Source organism: Papilio xuthus, unplaced genomic scaffold, assembly GCF_000836235.2.
Source record: "Papilio xuthus unplaced genomic scaffold, Pxut_1.1 DF828177.1, whole genome shotgun sequence".
In the NCBI taxonomy this organism is placed as follows: Eukaryota; Metazoa; Arthropoda; class Insecta; order Lepidoptera; family Papilionidae; genus Papilio; species Papilio xuthus.
Window position 1 is genome coordinate 3,175,054 of NW_013530472.1, and position 20,495 is coordinate 3,195,548.

The window sequence follows — 20,495 nt, forward strand, 5'->3', positions numbered from 1 at the left end:
TGGTGTTAGAGATGTCTTCTATAGGTGTCGTTGATCACCTCGGTGTTCCCGCCGCTCGTTTGCCCCCTTCTCTTATTAAAAAAATAGTTAATTTATAAAATAGACTTAAAATAAGCACTAAAAATTGTTTTTTATGTCTTGTATAAAAATCCATAGAAATTGTTATAATTAAAAGTTATAAAGTTCAGTTGAAATGGTTCTTACATAAAGTTCTATTCATATCCAGCGTCTCGCAATTAGACCTGGCACGTTTCTTGACATTCACTACACAATTTAATTTTATTCGCACATGTTGAAGTCAAACACCCATGCGAAGGTGCGACTTATCTTACAAACTTTGCTATATTTGAATTATGAATGTTTTTTAAACACACTTATAAAGAAAAAAATTAAAAGACGAAATGTTAAATTCAATAAACACTATTTGTTAATTAAACTTAAACGCAATTGACTACTCCTATGACATTCTGTTGAGGAATGTAGACCGACGACCGTAAACCGGACCGATTTTAGTTCGCTTTGTATGATTTTACATAGCGCTGCATCCTTTATTCGCGCCGCCCGTATCGAAAGACAGTATTTATCAGCAAGTAATTCGTTGGGGGCTGTGTGTGCGATGCGTCCGGCGCGGACCAATGGACCCGTACCTTTAAGGATACGAATCAACAGTTTAGGCTATATAAATACTTTGGTATTAGTTGTCGTGTTCTATTAATAAGAGTAACTCTTGTAGTTTAGTATAATATTTTCTATGTTATTTATCGCAAATACGATCTACAGTCAAGAGATCGTAAATTTCGTTTAAGGTGAAAATAAATTGCACGTCAGTATAGTACGCTTAATTCGTTGCCGGCTGTGTCTATAGGGAGTAGCCAGCCCTCCAGTCCCCTACCACATTCGGAAACGTATCAACATTTCCGGAAGTGTTCCCGCCACATTCGTCTCTCTGATTATGTTGCTATACATTTACTTATAGTTGCGTTACGTCTTCCAGCGTACAAACTAACACGTCTAATGAATATGTGTAAGACTAACCGTGGAATTCTGAGACCCAAAATCTCTATATAAAACATATCATTCCTGTCATTATCTTTGACGAATCAGTGATAATAAAATATTTTAAACGGGGATTTTAATCTCAGATAGTCACCAGATGCCCTCTTATAAACCACCACAGTCAGTTTAACTTTCTTGACATTTCAATAAAATTATATTTTGTATTTTACTGTTGTGAACTTTGGATGAAGTTATCTCATAATTCAAGCGTAGGTGAAAAACGAGGATCAATTATACCCATCAATATTCACAACTATTAAGGCTTTACGAGAATGTTATTAAGGAATTGATAGTAAAAGGATAGGAGATTAATTGAATAGACCAAATTTGACCGTTTGAAAACAACTTTATTTAAAATTTTCAGTGAGTGTACATACATGAGTTTAAATATAATATGTTATATAATAAAATAAACAAGAAACATGATTAAATAAATTGTAACAAAAATATATAAAACGATCCGATTTTCTACTGTTTTTCTCTCTTATACCTAGAGATTACATGATGCTTATTATCTAAGTTACAATACCTAAAATATTATGTACCAATCACGTCTTGTGATTGGCACTCGGTTATTTTAAACTTAAGACATTATTAAAAAAATAAACATACAAAGAACATAAAAAAACTGAATAAGATCAGATATAGAAGATCTTATGTAACTCATCTTCTTCATTATCTCCCTGGACTTAAACCTCTCACGTGGGGTTGGCGCACAAGCTGTCTATAAAGCTGAATGTTTTGATTGTTCATTCGTCCGGTGGCGGCATCGACTAGTTTCGAGCCCATCGGGGGCCCTTCATCAGGGTGAGTGGGACTGGTATTATTTCACGGACGCGGCTCGTCGCTCAGTGAGCGCGAATATACATCAGTGTCTAGCCGTTTTTATATAAGTTTTTTGAATGTTTTGGTTTAATTTTTACGTCCGGTAGCTTCCCTGTCGCCAGCCCCATTTGGAAGATATTTATCTTTTAAAAAAAATTAAGAACATTATATAATATGTAATCATAAACTTAATATCTAAATACATAAATATATTTCTATAAATATTAAGTTGTCCGATAACTTCGTTCCGATTTCCAACAGTAAGTTGAGAACAGTCCTTAATATATTATAATTATTCAAAATACGTCATGCTTACATACCTATTCTAATAGAGGATAACTTCAATCGTAATTAGATAAAGTTAAGATTCGTAATTTTTAGAAGTTTTATACGCCTTAGAAAATGGCAGAGAATATAGTGCGGTCCGGTATTTTTGCTTTTCTTTTTCTAAAAGGACAAAATTGCCACACACTAGGTAAATAAGATATGCACTAATAATGGTGCCGAAGTGGATTCGGTTTCCGATGACCACTCTCATACTGACAAATTCTCATAATACGAATAAATTTAACTCTATGGATGAGATAAATCTTAATTAGATAAATTATTTTCCAAAAAACATAAGACGCTATGGTATAGAATGATTTCAATATAATTTTAATAATGTATACTATAATTGAAGTGAATATTAGGTTTCAATTGTCCTTAAATTTACTCATCGGACAACACAATACATTAACAGTAACTAACAATTACGATTAAGGGCCCTATATAGAAGGGAGTTATTTTAGAAACCGCGTGCATAGTAAGGAAGTTCCTAACTCAGCAGCCCTGGTCTCTGGTTGCTTGAGTCACGGGATTTCAAAGACGCTATTTTTATATAGTTACTTAGCTGTCACCCCCAACGCCATCCGCGTGGAGTGAAATAAGAACTTTATTACTTATAACATCGATATATTCTACATAATATTTTTTTTATAATATTTTAAAAGTACACTCACCATATGTAAATAATTAAAATAAATGAATACTACTATAATAACAGATTAACAATAAATCAATAAACATCAATAATAAAACATAACATATATAACAGTACTTGGAGGAGAAGTACATACTGTGCCGACCCTCGATAGGGATAAGGGCAGGTTGATGCTGATATATAACAGTACTTCAAGATCTAATCTAAGAAAGTTTACAAGACATGAACTAAATTAGCAAAGCATGTTGTTGGCATATTCGAAACTTTACTGATTATCTTGAAAAAACCCGCGAGGGGCTTCGATTTGGTCATCTTGTATTTTTGTGAACCATGGAATTTGCTCATATTTGGGAAATTCGCCTTCTTCGATGTCGGTTCTTCTGTAGAACAGAATGTAGGGTGTTTCATCTTTTTCTAGCTTGTTAATCTCATCGTGGTTTATGGCGCTGACCTTTTTGTCATTAATCTTGTACCACTGGTCATTGCATTTTGTGAATGCGATGTAATGTCCTGTGTTAAGGTATTTTCCACTGTGAACGATCATTGCATACAGTATGTACGTGCTGCGGTACTTTTGGTTGTTTTTAGAAACCAACGTGACGATATCATCGCACTTAATTTTGTGCATTTTTTTTACTGAAATATTTCTTGCTGGGATATATCTGTTAAAGAAAAGCAAAATACATTTTACTGAAGACAAGCGGTCGCCCGCGCAGTATTAATAGAAAAAGCTTGTCTAGCCTTAGAATATAGCCGCATTTATCAGCTACCTTCCCGTCCAACTCCCGTCAAAATCGATCCAGCCGTTCTGGTGATTACTTGGAAACAAACGCGACTTTGCGGACGGACATACAGATAGACAAAAATTCTATTAATATGTATAGATGTATAGAATCATCTCCGTAGCATAGCAATTGAATAAATTTGTTGATTTGAAAAATAAATGATGGCTTTACCTGAAGTTTTTCAATGTAAGTATCAAGTATTTCGGTGTCTTAGCAACAATCGATATCTTCTCAGCCTCCCGGAGGCTATAGCATGTATTACACGCGTAGGAATTCACCCCTGACAGGGTCTCAGCGGAAAAGTATTCTTTCAAAAGATTCTCAACTGTGACAACTTCTTTAATGTTTGCGTCGGAAAACGACAAATGCAACATGTACACCGTTTCATTTATGCTCGAAACGGTCTGGCACATTTGACATGTGACGTTCGTCGTGATAACAGCACCAAATAAGTTATCAATTAACATTTTTTTGCAGGTCGCGGTTTTCTGGCGCTTGCTCTGTGAAGAATCGGCTGATGGATCTGAAACTAAACACTTACTATTTAACATTATTTACATGTATTTTAACTTTTAGATAAGACATCGAACAGCTATTGTTTAGCTATAATCGATATAGATTAAATTAGACTATCTTTAGTAATAACAAACATTTAAATTTTATTAAAATTTATGTTAACGTTTTTTTGGCAGTAGTAGAAAGTAAATAATAAATTTAAAAAGTACTTACAGTAGTTTTCAGCTTCAGCGTTCTCGTTCCTGGGGAGGAGATTTAATTATTATTGTTTAATCTTCAATTTAAATTGTCCTTTATTGGCTATTTTAAAACTACCTATCATCAGTGATTATTTTCAAAGTAAATTCACTTACAGACCTACTTCCTTAAAATTTACTAGATACCTAATATATTTAGTTTAAATTTAAGTAATTTACTTATCATCAAACAGCATACACATATAATTTTATTATATGTGCATTATTACTTTAAGATAATCTTGTAATTAATTAAAATTGAACCGTAAGGGATCCAAAATTTTTTACCCGAATCTCAAGATGGTAACTTTTTGTTTTTTATTATTAGTCATAAAATCGAAAACACCTTTATTAATTTATGTCAACCTCAGTCTTTTTTTCAGGGTTTTTGTTTGTTATTGCCTGAATATTATCATCATAACGATATATCTCACTATAATTAACAGTGGTAGAGCCCGCTTTAACATCTTCGCACGAATCGGCCCGGCTCGACCGGTGAAATACCACGACCACACAGAAGACAGGCGTGAAGTGGAAGCAATTCCGCGTTTCGTCTGATGAGTGTGCGTCCCGGAGGCCAAAATTAGTCCTCTTTCCCTTCCCACCCTTTTTCTTATAAGGAAAGGATGGGAAGTGGAAGTTGACTTTCCGGATGAGAGGATGCATGGAAAGGGAAAATATTTTCTTTCTGTGCATCGTCTCCTCCGTCGATTGGCGTAATATAAGATCGATGAATTGTGTGTAATATGATTAAGAAAGACTTGTAAAATTACCAAAGAGTATTGATTTGGAGGACAAAAACCTGTTGTGTTAACCCCATTTAGTTTGGTATATGGACAGGAGGACGATGATGAAACAAAGGAATATGTAACGTGATGGATGTAATAATGAAAAGTATTACCTTACGGAATACTGTGCGTTATCAATAGCCGCCCTCACTTCCCAGTTAGGTTCGAAAAACATGAGGGTCTTAAGCAGATATCTGTAAAATGAATTATTAATAAACCAAATATTGTCAAAAAAAAAATATGTTTGCAAACATTATATTATACATGTACTATAAAAATATTTCATGAAATTATTATAATCTAAAATACTTACAATAAAAATTCAGACGCATCATGTTCTCTATAAACATTGAAATTTAATGATCTTAATGTCGAATAAAACCTTAGAGGATTTGCAACCGGACATATGTTGTACATCATATTGCCGAACAACTCGGCCAGCCCGCACCAACACTGATATTGGTACATTTTCAACACAGTATACGTGCTGAATCTAAAAGAAACAACAATATAAATCACAAATAACTTTACGATCTACATTGATAAAAACATTTACGAACGAAAAAGAAATTTTTGTTTTACAATTATACCGTAAACTACACTGCCGTCTAACGAAAACAAAGACTATAATATATATCAACACATGGGTCTCGGTCACGGTAGTCAAATGATACGGTTAGTAAAAATTATTTTATTTTATTATTATATTTTAGATAGAAATTTTGCTGTGCTTATGGACTTGTCAACTAAAACAATAACATAAGATCGACCAAGACCTTGATAATAAATAAAAAAAATTGTGAAAGTAAATATTGTGGAAATGTATCCTTACTTGTTGGTCACAAGCAAAGCTTGTATCACGCTGTTAATATAGCACGTGGAGCCATAGTTGGTGAGGCCAGTCCTGCGATTGTAGTTACTCATTCGACTATACTGCAGTTGTGGCAAAAAGTTCTGAAAGTCTGCCTCGATTTTCGCAATGTTCCTGGCTGGATAAATTGTATATATTTTATGTTCATTTCCTGGAAGCACGCCTTCCAAACCAGCTGATACAATGTTTTGGTTTGAAGTGTACGCGAAGGACGCATTTCCTAACGTAATCTGGCTTAGAGACGTAGCTACGTTGTCTTTTATTTCGTTTACATTTGAGTGCACGGTGGGAAACACTTTCTGGACTGAACGTACTATTACTGGTGGATCATTTGAAACGCCCCGGGAAGTACTGGGTGTGTTCAGATCTGCAATTCTTTTGCAGTTGGATTCGTATAATTTTTCGGTCTCAGTACGTTCCACTTCGCTTTCGTCGGATGAATCATTTTCCACGATAATTAAGTCATTGGGTGAGACGCTTCGGCTACCCCACTCTGAAGGTTCCTCAAAATTATACCTGAAAATAAAAGTAACTTGAACATACATATACATATTAAGTTTTTCATGTAATAGACCATTTTTTATTACTAAGCAAGCAAAACCCTCTAAAATCATAGACACAATATTTTTAACAACAAAAAATACTAGTCATTTTATTAAAAAACGGCTTGGCCAACACGAGGTGAAGTGACTTCGCGGAGAGTATGCAAAAGAGAATGAGGCGGAAGTTATTATAACATGCGTTGTCTTTGTGCACGCACGCACACCGATATTATATTTATTGTAAACGATCAACATATCATTTTCAAGTACAAACATTTTGTTGTATTCTTGATTAATGGTTAGAAAAGATGGGCCTGCGCCTTCGTTCACGATATTTTGTTTTTCGTTTCCTGCACTTGTGCCTTGGAACCCTTGTTCTGCATTTTGAGCGGGTGAAACACTTTGAGAAGATCTCTTAGAAAGCTTAGCCGCCAAATGATCCCTGCAAGTATTGAATAATATATAATACCACATGGATATATTACTAATTTTACAACACATTTAGCTATTAAATCTACAAACATTTCCTTGTTGATCTCTTTTATCTTTTTTATAATAGCGGCATCTGAGACCGCGCCAGCAACATCTTGTTTTGTATTTTCATCTTTTTCACCCTCTTCATTATCTTGGGTATCTTGGGTAGTAAGATTTTGGTTAAAGCTACCCGCGGGAATGCCCATTTCGGGAGTTGCTCTGAAATTATCAAATAATACGATATAATTTACGATTAGTTTTACTACAGAGTATTTTATTATTAACTAATAGCACATAAATATATGTAATCCATCCATAAAATTCCTTTAGCATGTTTAGAAATCTTGCTATTATTTTTATAATGGATTAGTAAAAATGAAACGACTACTTACTGACTTTCGACAGTCACTTCGTGGCTCACAAAGTTAACTATCGCCCATGTCGCCTCATCTCCATCTCCTGATTCATTTACCTTTATCTCTTCCATATTACTTTCTTTATCCATCTTATCTATATATATAAAAGAAAGTCGTGTTAGTTACACTATTTACAACTCAGGAACGGCTTTACCGATATGGCTGAAAATTGTTGAGGAGGCAGCTTAGAGCCAGGAGACGGACATAGGATACTATTTATTCTTTTCTTTTTTTTTCGAATTTATGCCTTGAAGAGCTGCTGTTTATTTCACTTACTAATATTATAAATGCGAATGTTTAGATGGATGTGACGTGGATGAATGGATGGGTGTTTGAAAATATCTCTAGAACGGATCTTGATTAAATTTGGCATACGTATAGAACATAGTCTGAAAGAATAAATAGGCTACACTAATTAAGCTTTTTATATACGCGGACGGAGTCGCGGGCGACAGCTAGTATCATATAAATAACGCCTTTATATGAGAATAAACCTTTACACAAACTTTTCCTCTACTTTACAGCATTTACTGAAAATAAATTTAATATATATTGCTTTTTTCAAGTACTTTTCTATATAATGTCAAGATTTTCTCACAAATGTTCTTTACTTATGTATTATACTTTTCAACATAAGTATTATTGTAACATATCGTTTAAACTTATTAGTCAATAATCTACGCCCTTATTATTAGGATTGCGTTCGGGACTGTTTAGTATTTTTTCTACGGAATATATCAAAAGAAACTTTGCGATAGGTAGGTTTGTAATTTATAAAGACATGTTAAAATTAATAAATATCAGGAAAATTTATAAATTCGATGCGATAATTCTCACATTTGCGGAACTTTTCATTGAGATCCTGAAACTATTTAAAACGTTACTTCTACGATTGAGTATAATGGAATGAAACAAAACAGGCTTATGAGCCCTCGGGAATTTCGCGCCTAGCTTAAAAGATTGTTGGAAACAGTAAATTACGGCGATGCCTTCGTTTCTCTAGGGAATGAAGAATAACAGAAGAAGGTAACTCCGAAGATATGTTTAAAGGTACACGTCTATTGGCTCGCGCCGACGCACCACCCACACTGCTTACAACGTAATTTAGTTAGCTTTATATGATTTTCCAAATGTCCAACATTTGCGCCGTATGTAGTGAGAAATGAAGCAAATTCATTTAATACGAGCCTTTAGTTGGATGTTTGATCCAAGCTCTGATACTTTCTAACTTACATTAATAATATTAATCATTTGAAGTGAAAACACTTCTATAGTTAATAAGAGCAAAGAAAAAATCTATAACTGGTCTATTTGTGTAGAAATATTAAAAAATATTGAAAACCAACATGCAAAGCTTTTCTACGATAAAAACTTAGCGGATTTTTTTTTACATTTTATATTACAATGTATTCTATAATATATAGAAATACAGAACTGAGTACGGAATAAAAAAAATATCAAAATGAAAACTTCGTCGAGCAAAAATACATTTTATTACTGGTTCGATAACAATTTAAATTGTCACCAAAAGAATTTAACGTCATTTTAAATTGTGACATTATCGTTTTTTTGTTACTTGCATTAAAATATTTGCAGGTATAACTAGTAAATGTACGTACAAAGAAATAAATAAAAATTAAAAATGACTGGTATGGTAAGAAGTGAGGAAATGGTGCTTTGCGACGTGTATCTGCAGCCCGAAGCAGCATTCGACATCGTGTCACGATTCGGTGAAATGGGCTGCTTGCAGTTTTTGGACGTAAGTATACTTCTAAGGTATACTTATTTACTTGCATTCTACATTACATACATTGAGTACTGGGATCAGTCGATAGTCCTTACGAAGTAGCTAAAGTATGCAGTATGGTAAAATATGGTGGCTGTCAGTAATATCCATCCGAAATTGTAATTTATGTTTACTTTAAAATACGTTTTATAATTTGATAAATTTGCTTACGTTACCTAAAGATTGAAATTGTTAGAATACAGTATAAAATCACGAACATCCCGACAATATTAATAAACAGGGTATAAGAAGTAGTAAAGTATGAGAAACTATAATTAAATTTACAATGTTGCTAGTCTTTGTAAGAATTCATAATTAAAATATTTCTGATTGCAAAGCAGAATCTCTGCTTTTGTTTATTAACTTTTCCACCTTATTTATTCTTTGTTTTTTGCAGGCTAATCCAGATGTAAAGCCTTATGAAAGAAACTATGTTGCGGAAGTTTGCCGCTGTGCCGAGATGGAACGTCGACTACGTTATATGGAAGGCGAGATGAGAAAGGACAGCATTAAAATCCCTGGTCTCGACCACGACCCTCCGGCATTACAACCGCACGAAATGTCCCAGTTTGAAGTTAGCAGTTATTTAAATTTTTCTTCATTATCTTAGTTTGTCTCATTTGCTCTTTTGATTACGTATACAGTTTTGCTTTTTTTCGACATAAAGGCACTTAAGGTTGAAATTTACACTACAATAATACAGCCTTGGTAGAAAGGAAATTAATTACTGTCTTCATTTTTCTTTCGCAAAGTTGATATTTCTTGGTAGCGAAGTTTATACTCGGGTTTACTTTTTATATTAAAACAATTCTCTCTTAAATGTCAACGGAATAATGAGAGTATATTCATATATAAATTTGCCTAAGATATAGTTGCCTTTACAAAAAAACTATCATCGATTTTTCATGTTAATCAAAGGTTTATTTTAAAAATAATTCAAACGTCATTGGAAAAAGACTCAAAATGTTTTTTTCTAATGTGTTATAAGGATTTTAAAAGTGATTATAATGACGTCACTCGTGATTGTCTTTATTTCGTGTACCGTATATGTTGCAAGCATATTGTATAAATCCGCCGTTTACAAACTGCTTTAGCTTTTTGCGTAAACAGTGCATATAAAATGCCTAAACATTTGACTGTCGATTAGAAATATTGTAATACTATAATAATGATTTTAATTATATTTGTTATTGTGAATAACAAAATCGATATATATAGACTATATTTAATCTTTGTAAGACAATAACAAAGAAATTAATTATTCTGTCAGTTTATATAAACAAAACAACTCTCGGGCGCGAAGTCTACGAGGTCAGCTGCATATAAACGCTATCTCTTGCACATTAAGCGAAAACAACAAGAGATTGCACATTCTACGTTGCATTCATATACTTATGATGGATAAATATATCCATCATACATACATACATACATAGACCTGGTCGGCACAAGTCAATCTAATATTTGACATCTAAATCATATGTTCAAAGCCTAAAGACTTTAGATATGGAACTGTATCGACTTCATAAGTTATTTCAAAACAAAATATGAATAAAAGGAAAAATACAATAGCGTCATATCCGGAGCAAACAATACCATGGCCGTCGCACCAATGGAAACTGCGCGTAAATAGCAAACGTGCTACACTTTTTATCACAGGTCAACATCAAGAGCGAATATTGATCAGGTCTAATTTAAAACGGGCTTCATCAATATCTACAAGGATTATAATCCACTTTTGTATACGAAATAATGTTCTTATAAATAATAGTCCCCAACACATTCTCTCTCTCTCTCTCTTTTATTATTAAACATTATTAGTTTAATTGTTTTTTGTCGTATTTCTTGTTGTCTATGGTAATGCGACTAAGGTCGTAGTAAGTTAGAGACGCATATCTAAACATCCTATCCTTTTCTATTTCTGTAGGCCGTGTGCATTGTTTTCGTACGATTGTGCGCAGTACCTTTGTGCGGTAAGATATCAACTAAAAAATTTGCTTTGGAGCCCATTGTCGTTAAGAATAATTTTTCATATTTTAAGCTAAAAGGGTACCTTCCTTGTAGATAATTTATACTAACCCAGCGAAAAAAAAAACTAAACTAAATGAGATGTATTATCTAAAATAGTTTATTTCAATGCTTTATAAGTACTATAAAATGTATGATAAAGTATATGCTTACATTGAATTGATCCTTGCAGTAATAAAAAACGGTTTTGTATTTATGATTTATTCTGCCAACTGCTTGGAACCTTTTCTTTAGACGCTCATCACTAATTGGCACTCTTAAAAAAACAACTTTCTTGGTTTTTCTATTATTCGTACACAATGAAACAAAACAAGTACAACAAAAGGTTGTAAAATTTGGAAAATCTTGTATACAAATGAATGCAAAATATTAACAAATATTTAATTTCTATACAACGCACAATACTTTTCTCTTGATGCTCAAATTAAAAAGAACGTTGACAACTCAACGACAATCAATAATGTCAAAGCCATCGCAATGCATTTTTATATGAAATTGTTGTTGCCAATACAAGAAATAAGTCTCGTACGTTTTCCAGAATGTGGCGAGGAGTTTTCTATTCTGGGAAGACTACAAAGCGTAGTTTCAATTTATTTCAATATGGTAATATTAATTGATTTAAGTGTAAAATAAAGAAAACATCGATACAAAAAAAACTGCACTGAAAAATGCATAAAAGTTTTATTTGTTTTTCTTTGTAAAATTACCGTATTTTACCGTTTGTAGAAAAATTTGTTGTCTACGTTTTATTAGTGTGTCCGCCGCCAGCCTTTGGCTTATTTTCGGTAGAAAGTTTTTAAATTCATATAAATTTGTAAAAACACTATAGAAAAATAACATGTGTATGGAAAAATGTATATGATTTTTCTGATTACGACAAAAAAAATTAAGGTCGTAAAAATAAGTAAGGTGATGCGCGCAAAAATTTGTTTTACTACCAATTTATTTTGTTCTAATAAAATGGATTGTTTTGTACTTTGTATGTTGAAATATCCGAAATAGAAGATAAATTTCTTGATTAGCAAACTAATATTAACATATCGATAACCTTTACTATAGCAGGGCCACTTTAATAGGTCAAATTTGACATCTATCAGTTTTAGCTTAATAGTGAGGGGAAATGATTAAAAATATCGATTAAAATGAATGCATCGATATATACGATAAGTAAATGTGAGTCGAGTGCAATCTTTCTGAAAATTACTTATAACTATTGTAATCTTTCTTACTAATGTTATAAATGCGAATGTTTAGATAGATAGATGGATGGATGGATGGATGTTTGAACTCTCTAGGCGTCGTATTTATGCTGTGAGAAATATATCTGAATACAAAGTTTAACCTTCTTCTGAAACGTTACAGTAAAAATTTAAAAAAAAGTTTGAAAGAATTATCCTGAAAAGTATATATCGATTTTGTTGGTAACATCTCCAGTGTTTAAAATGAAAATATGTTTATTGACGCAACATTGTATCGACGTTCAGTTCTTATAGAGCAGACATTATTTATTATGTTTAAAATGGTTTATGAGTGAAAGTGGATTGTGAGATTACCAATTTTGGTAATTATTACAAAGAAAAAAACAATTGTGCAGTTGTAACTTGAGAAAAATTTAAAATTCTATGGCCGTCGTTACAAGGTTACCTTGCTGAATTTAGATGAAGTGTCAAATGTGACCTATTTAAATAGCACTGCTTCAGGTAAATATAGTTTTGCTTTCGATACGACGTTAATATTTGATCATTTATTTTGATATTCTAGAACTCTCTAGAAAAATGGGAGGCTGATATCGTGGATATGTCTGAAAATCAAACAAATCTATTAAACAACTACTTAGAACTGAGGGAGATGTCATATTTATTGACACAAATAGGACCCTTGCTTGGAGATGCTGAATTGTCACCTGATACTCTTTTATCCAGGTAATTTAAAAGTTTGTGCGTTGATTTAGCCGATATATTCCTTAAAATATTGTTTCCAATACAAACGGAACTTTATAGACTTTTTTACTTATTATATTTAGTATGTTTTTTTAAAAATGAATTTAAATAAATACACATATTATTTTTATATTTTTAAATTTAGAATGTTTTGTTTTTTCGTCTTTTCGAGCTGCTTATAAAATGTTAGTTGTAAATTTATCTTTCATGTAGTATTTGCTAATCTTTTCTTATCTCCCGTTAATTGTTTTTTTTAATTCTTAACATTCATTATTATCTTTAAACTTTTCCCTAAATTTACCGCTCGTGTCGTTTCCTCCATCTACAATTTTAGTTTCTTTCATCTATATATATTCTTAAATTATGACAGAAATAAAGAGGGTCGAGTATCTGATGCTTGAAAGGAATTTCATTAATACATTTCAATGCCATCTTCTGTTATGAGTGGCTAGTGACTTACACTTCAGCCCTCTAACCTTTAATCTCGTGTTTCAAATTTTGCGACGCTTTATCTTTTTCTCTTCTTTTGTTTTATAATTATTTATTTTTGCAAATTCAGTCGTTCTTTATAATAACGAATTTGGTTTTGTAAGTCTAAACGGTGTAAACGGTATTGAGATAATGATTTTCAGGAAGGGTGGAGGCGAAACAGCAACCGCTGGTCGTCTGGCAGTGTTGTCCGGTGTTGTGCACCGAAACAGGAGTTATCCCTTCCAGATGATGCTCTGGAGGGTATCACGAGGAAATATTTACTATAGACAAGCATCAGAAGATGCTATATTACTGGACCCGAGCACGGTAAGATAGCTTTTATAATAAGCTAAGCTAGCTAAGAAGCAAATAATAATACTATTAAAAAATGTTTCTATCTTAGGGAAAGGACATACGGAAAGTAGCATTTCTTGCGATATGTCAGGGGGAGCAATTAAGTTCGCGAATGGAGAAAGTGTGCTCTGGTTTTCGAGTGAATATCTATCCTTGTCCTGAGACGAAAGACGAGCGTCTCATGATGACAATGAAGCTTCACACAAGGGTATCTGATTTAGAACAGGTACGTAGAATGTCGTGATGGTTGGATAAATTTGTCGAGTGACGTTGCCACTAAGCAAATTATCCAAATGGAGCACGTGTTGATAAAAGTAGCAATGGTCAAATAGTAATAGACGTAAGAAGACGGTGGACGTATCGACGACGACGACGATCAAGTACAGAATAGCCCGGAATATGCGTGTGCTAGTAAATGTTCTATAAATTCCTTTGGAGAAATGATTGCAGAATAACTTTGGCATGATTACAAGGTGCTGATCAATCAACATGGTCATTTCACTGAACAGGTGAGATGTAAGCTGTCATCTGTTGGCAACCGACCGGTGGATGGATAGTCATTAGGCTTATTTAATTGAATTGAATCATCGAATTAATCATATGCGGTGTAATATATTGGTATTTAAATTGATAAATGTTTGGAAATAAATAAAGTGTGGGATTTTCTTATATACTTTTTGTAACAAAATAATCATCATTAACATATTTTGCAGGTAATTAAAAAGACAAAATACCATCGTTGTAAAGCCCTTCGTACTGTGGGTAAGCGATGGGCATTGTGGATGATGCAAGTAAGAAAATCTAAATCCATTTATCACACAATGAACATGTTCTCTTTGGATATAACCAAGAATTGTCTGATTGGCCAATGTTGGGTACCTAAAAGTGATTTGGAGCGAGTGAATGTTGTTTTGGCGGAGGTTTCGGTAATTGTTTCATTAATGTTCGTATTGCGATTGCTTTAAATCCGATATCATGAATTAGAATTCCATGTTGTGTAGGAATTTTATAGTCGATCGATCACGCATTACATCGACCAATTGAAAATTAATATTGAACTATTAAAATAAAGACTTTGTTGAATTTTAACTGGATATAGATAATATTTACTACATATTTTAAGTTAAACTACGAATTGTTCCTTCTCAAAGGCTAAGATTGGTACTAATGTACCGTCATTCATATCTAAAACGGAGACTACTGAGGTGCCGCCGACTTACTTCAGAACCAATAGATTTACTAACGGATTCCAAACGCTTATAAATGCTTATGGTGACTCCAAGTATAGGGAATTAAATCCAGGTAAAATAACCACTAACATTAGTTTTTTTTTACATTATGCAATGCATTTACGCAACTTATTGTGATTTTAGGTCTTTACACGGTTATAACCTTTCCCTTTTTATTTGCCATAATGTTTGGAGATTTTGGACACGGTTGTATACTGATTCTGTTCAGTGGATGGATGATTCTTACGGAGAAAAAACATATGGGCATACCCTCGGGCAATGAAATATGGAACATAATGTTTGGTGGTAAGAAATTTTTTTCATAAATACTCTAGTATAAAAATGCTCGGTTGTTAAAATATGTCAAGATGAAAATCAAAAAATTAGGCAAAAGGTTTCAGGCGATCGTCTAAAAAGACAACCACGCCATGGCGTAATAAAGCGGCTACGCGTAGCACACTCCTCGCTGGAGTGAGCTATCACATTATTGATTAAAATTTTAAAAGTTGCATCCAAAGAACAGTAACTTATTACTAGCTTAAAAATAACCTTATAAGTAGAATTCGTTGTATTTCCGCTGTTTTTAATTCTAATGATTTTTCTCTTAAAGGGCGATACGTGATCTTTCTTATGGGTATCTTCTCCGCAATACTTGGTATATTATACAACGATATATTCTCCAAACATGTGTATTTGATGGAGTCTTATTGGAAGAATACGTTTACTCTAAGCGATATACAAGCGAGCCCTTATATCACTTTAGATCCAGCTTTAGACACCAACCCACCGTATGCTTTTGGTGTTGATCCATTTTGGGGGGTAATGCTTTTTTTTTAATAGATTAAGAAATTTTTTATCTATGTAGGTTATAATAGTCTAGTACAGCGTTTCTTAAAGTATGCTCTGCGGTGCTCTGGGAGTACAAAATCTTTTGAGGGATCAACGAAAATTAGTACTGGTAAAAATAAAAAAAATAGGGAATAAGAAAAGAATTACACTTTCTAGTGCCTAGAAAAATAAAAACTAAAATCTAAGGTTCTATCAAATGGGTTCCGTAGGCAAAAAAGTTTGAGAATCGCTGGTCTAGAAGAATACGTAACTTTTTTTTTAAATTTAATGAATAAACGATTTTTTTTTCGAAGAAATAAATGATAAATCTTTTTGTTTAAATGTTTCAGTTTGCTACTAACAGTATTATGAATGGTAATTCTATGAAAATGAAAATGTCCATCATTATTGGAATCGTACATATGATTTTTGGTCTTACATTAAGTTTATTTAATCATCTGTAAGTATGTTACGGCAGTGGAAGCGCACTTTTAAAGTATTGCTAAATATTTTTTTATGAGCGGTTCTTTTCAAGTTAGTTTTCTTTTTGTGTAATTTTAAATATATAGACAAAACACAAAAAGTTGTATTGCCTCTCGAGCTTAAAAAAAAACCCGAATCTTAACCCTTATTGTGGGAAGATTTTTTTTGGAGAAAAGCAAAAATACGCAAAAGCAAAAATAAGTTATTTTTTTTTATAGTGATCGTACATTTTTACAGAGTTGTATGTATGGTATACTACACAAAATGAACATAAGGGTTGATAGTATGCGGGTAGTTTTTAATTTAAGCGAATAGACCATAAGATCCCTTGTGTTTTTACGGAGAGAGATTATACTGTATGTGTGATTGTATGTGTATTATAGTGATTGTAAATAACTTGATCTTATTTCCTACTCTTATTATGATAGAGTTTAAATCGTGTACCTAATACGGCCTTTCGAACTTTGTCGACAATTCTTTATGACTATATTACGATGTTTTTTTTTTCAGATATTTTAAGCGATATTATGCTATTTATCTTCAATTTATTCCTCAAGTTTTATTCTTATGTTGCATTTTCATGTGGCTAGTTATTTTAATATACATGAAATGGTTCATGTTCAGTGGAAAAGCGAGTAAGTATATTTTAATTACTTTTAATTAAAATTAAACAATTTTAATGGCTAGACAATTAGGTTTGAATAAGAACTACATTGTTAGTTTTTAACAGCTGACGTAAAAAGGGGTCCGGGATGTGCCCCTCTTATACTGATTCTCTTTATTGACATGGCGCTGTTTACAACCTCAAAGCCTGTGGATAAAGATTGTGATGCCTATATGTTTGAGAGCCAGCAATCTTTGCAAAAGTGTCTTCTAATAATAGCATTGCTGTGCGTGCCTATTCTATTTTTTGGTACACCATTCTATATTTATGCAAAAAATCAAAAGAAGAGAAAAGAACTAATGGTAATACTCTTGATGAAGTATTTAAAGTTAATTTGAACTCTTTTAAGGCTTATGATTTTTGTTTAGTCAAAAATGTGTCTATAGTGACTTGAAACATGGACGCTGCAAAAAATGATGGCCCATGATTCACATTTTGCTAACCAATGTCATTTGGTTTGAAAGTAATACGCAATAGTTGTTATCGGTAGTATCTAATGGCTTTAGAATTTAGGATCTTTATTATTAAATTCAGATTTGCCTGATGCGTATTATAATACTAGTTGTCGCCTGCGACTCCATTTGCGAGGAATTAAAAAAAAACTTAATTAGCTTATGCGTTCTTCTGGACTATGTTCTACATCTGTGCCAAATTTCATCAAGATCCGTTTAGCCGTTCCAGAGATAGCTTGTTATAATACAAACATCCATCCAAACTTTCGCATTTATAATATTAGTAACATTTATTTATTACTTTTACAGAAATCAGGAATACACAGCAAATTTCGAAAGTATCAACACAGGGGAACAGTGTCAAAGTCCGAAGAGAGAATGAAGGCTGAAATTGCAAAATATTCTGTTCCTCTTGGAGAGATTTTGATTCACCAAGCAATTCATAGCATTGAGTTTACTCTTAGCACAGTTTCGCACACTGCGTCTTATCTTCGGCTATGGGCACTCTCTCTAGCTCATCAACGTAAGTGTCGCTGCAAATTTCTTCTTTCCTAAACCTATGTATATCTTCTACTATAATCTGATTAGCCTTTTGAAGATAAAAAATTGAATGTTTGTTTCTATAGAAGCTTATTTATGGACTCGACAAAATGCATATAACAATAACTTTCGATAAGTGAAGTTACGCTTCAGTTTCATCCATTTTTGAAGTTCGTTACGGAATCGCTTCGTAGCGTATGCACTTTGTCTAGGCTCACTTATTTTATTCGATTCATTGTATTTTCCGTATGACGCAGCATGGACGCCTGAATAAATACGTTGCAAATTGATTTTAAAGCGTCGGCTTGAATCGAACCACTGTTTCAGTATGTGAACGTTAAAACAACTGATGAGTTAACAATGTTAAATCCACGTCTTTTATCCGAGCGTCCGGCCCTTGCCCATATTTACATGGATCTGTAAAGGGGCGTTTAATGGAAACGGCGATAAGAGAACAACAATGAACTGTTGCATCAATGTGTGCACAAGAGCCATTGTCTGTTTGATCGCGGCGTTACAGCTTGTTGTATATCATTGTTTAAAACACAGCGTCGAAATTCTCGGAACTCTGTCACTTTTGTTGTATGTTATGGAGATTAACTATTACTACTTTTTGTTAATCGCCAATATGCGAGTTTTATCCATTTTTGGGTATTGTTACAATCGATCAACTCTTCATCAAAATAATTGATTTAGATGAAGGAACTGAAGGCTTGTATAACTGCTTACAAATCGTATTTTACGGGATACAAAAGCGAATTGAAAATGTAACGATGTCTGCTCCACTTTAGATTGATTTTCGCGCCCGTAGCCTAGCTGTTAAGTAGTTAGCTAGAATGAACGCTGAATATTTCCTATCAAATGTGTCTTCGCTGGAGTTTGCTTTCACTTCTATGAGAGTGCGATTGATTCTGCGATAGTGCCGAAATATTAATATAATACCGTTTATTTTCATTTAGAACTATCCAAGATGTTATGGTCGATGATTATGGCGAAGTTAGCATTGAAAGATCACACCAGTCTTGCACCGGTGAAGATATTTGCAATATTTGCTGTGTGGGCTGTTTTCACAGTGTCTATCTTAGTCGTCATGGAAGGATTGTCAGCGTTTCTTCATACACTGCGTCTTCATTGGTATGTCGATTTTTCTAATGTTTATAAATACAGACGCCATCAGATATATCGTAAGTACATTTGAAGGTGACTGTACCAACAACAAACTGTCGAAGTAAAGAGATAACTAGACCTTGTGAAAATAAATTACAAATTACAATATTTGTTTCGGCAGTGGAAATTGACTTTAAAAGAACAACTTTCAAACAAAAGCTTTTAATGCAATTTGTTACTATTTGTTGATACTAGTGTGTGGAGTGGATAAAATAACGGTGACTTAATAGCTGTCGCTGGCGACTCCATTCACGCGGAATTAAAAAAAACCTTCATTAGTAGCTCCTCCCAGATAATGCTCTTCATCTATGCCAAATTCACTGAGATCCGTTAGGCCACTGGAGATACATTCTAACAAACATCCCTCCATCTTAACTTTTGCATTTGTAATTAGTAAGATTTAAAAATAATATGCAACTTAACAGGGTGGAGTTTATGAGCAAGTTTTTTGAAGGCGAAGGTTATTGTTTTCGACCATTCAATTTCAAGGAGTTGTATACGAAAGATAAAGACTCTGGACCAGAAGCCTCGTGTAAGAAGCGAACAGTCGTGGACATTTAAGTTTTCACATTTTCTTATGCTTATTTCAAGTCATATAATTTCCTTTTCAAATAAATAGCACGTTTCTGTTTTTATTTTTATTCAGTTTATTATTTTTTACAAGCAAGTTTCTTATATGCCATTTTCAATGCCCATGGAGGTTTCAGATTTTTCTGAGAGAATGAATCGCGATAACAGCGCCTCTGGCGGCCCAAATATTACATTATGCATAACATGTTTGTAGATGTATTCTTCTAATACTCTAACCACGAGTATTTACTGTCACAGCATTTGTTCACTGACGTGACTAACATGATCTGGTTTTTTGTTCGAACAAAGATATCATGTCTTGTCACTGGAACGTAGTAACATCATCTGTAATCGTGTTTGCAATCTGTAAATTCCACATGTACTACACTTTTAATTAACTGGAGAGATACACTGGATAGGCATTCGTTGCGGATCTCCGACCTTGTGCAGTGAACCATTGTTGGGGCGGAACAAACGTTGCTGTGCGAATTT

At 33.3% G+C, this 20,495-nt stretch overlaps 2 protein-coding genes across 4 annotated transcripts; one reads left to right on the forward strand and one right to left on the reverse strand.

Moving 5' to 3' along the window:
• Positions 1–2,960: 2,960 nt before the first annotated feature.
• LOC106113835 (ubiquitin carboxyl-terminal hydrolase 35-like) lies at positions 2,961–11,722 on the reverse strand. 3 transcript variants are annotated; one of them, XM_013306849.1, is made up of 11 exons: positions 11,706–11,722; positions 11,459–11,561; positions 7,468–7,585; positions 7,124–7,294; positions 6,876–7,043; positions 6,021–6,575; positions 5,502–5,681; positions 5,302–5,382; positions 4,378–4,406; positions 3,820–4,177; positions 2,961–3,525 (listed from the first exon to the last, which is right to left on the reverse strand). In XM_013306849.1, exons 3-11 carry the CDS (start codon positions 7,578–7,580, stop codon positions 3,129–3,131), a joined length of 2,052 nt encoding a protein of 683 aa, XP_013162303.1. In that variant the 5' UTR covers positions 7,581–7,585; positions 11,459–11,561; positions 11,706–11,722; the 3' UTR covers positions 2,961–3,128. The 3 variants fall into 3 exon arrangements, with proteins under 3 accessions (XP_013162303.1, XP_013162304.1, XP_013162302.1); XM_013306850.1 differs by having other exon boundaries at positions 3,820–4,171; positions 11,459–11,710; XM_013306848.1 differs by having other exon boundaries at positions 11,459–11,710.
• LOC106113836 (V-type proton ATPase 116 kDa subunit a isoform 1) lies at positions 9,051–20,084 on the forward strand. Its single transcript, XM_013306851.1, has 15 exons — positions 9,051–9,250; positions 9,675–9,851; positions 13,067–13,227; positions 13,878–14,043; positions 14,120–14,296; positions 14,784–14,996; positions 15,222–15,372; positions 15,444–15,605; positions 15,910–16,118; positions 16,478–16,587; positions 17,121–17,245; positions 17,341–17,576; positions 18,036–18,249; positions 19,226–19,400; positions 19,859–20,084. Exons 1-15 carry the CDS (start codon positions 9,134–9,136, stop codon positions 19,992–19,994), a joined length of 2,529 nt encoding a protein of 842 aa, XP_013162305.1. The 5' UTR covers positions 9,051–9,133; the 3' UTR covers positions 19,995–20,084.
• Positions 20,085–20,495: the final 411 nt, after the last annotated feature.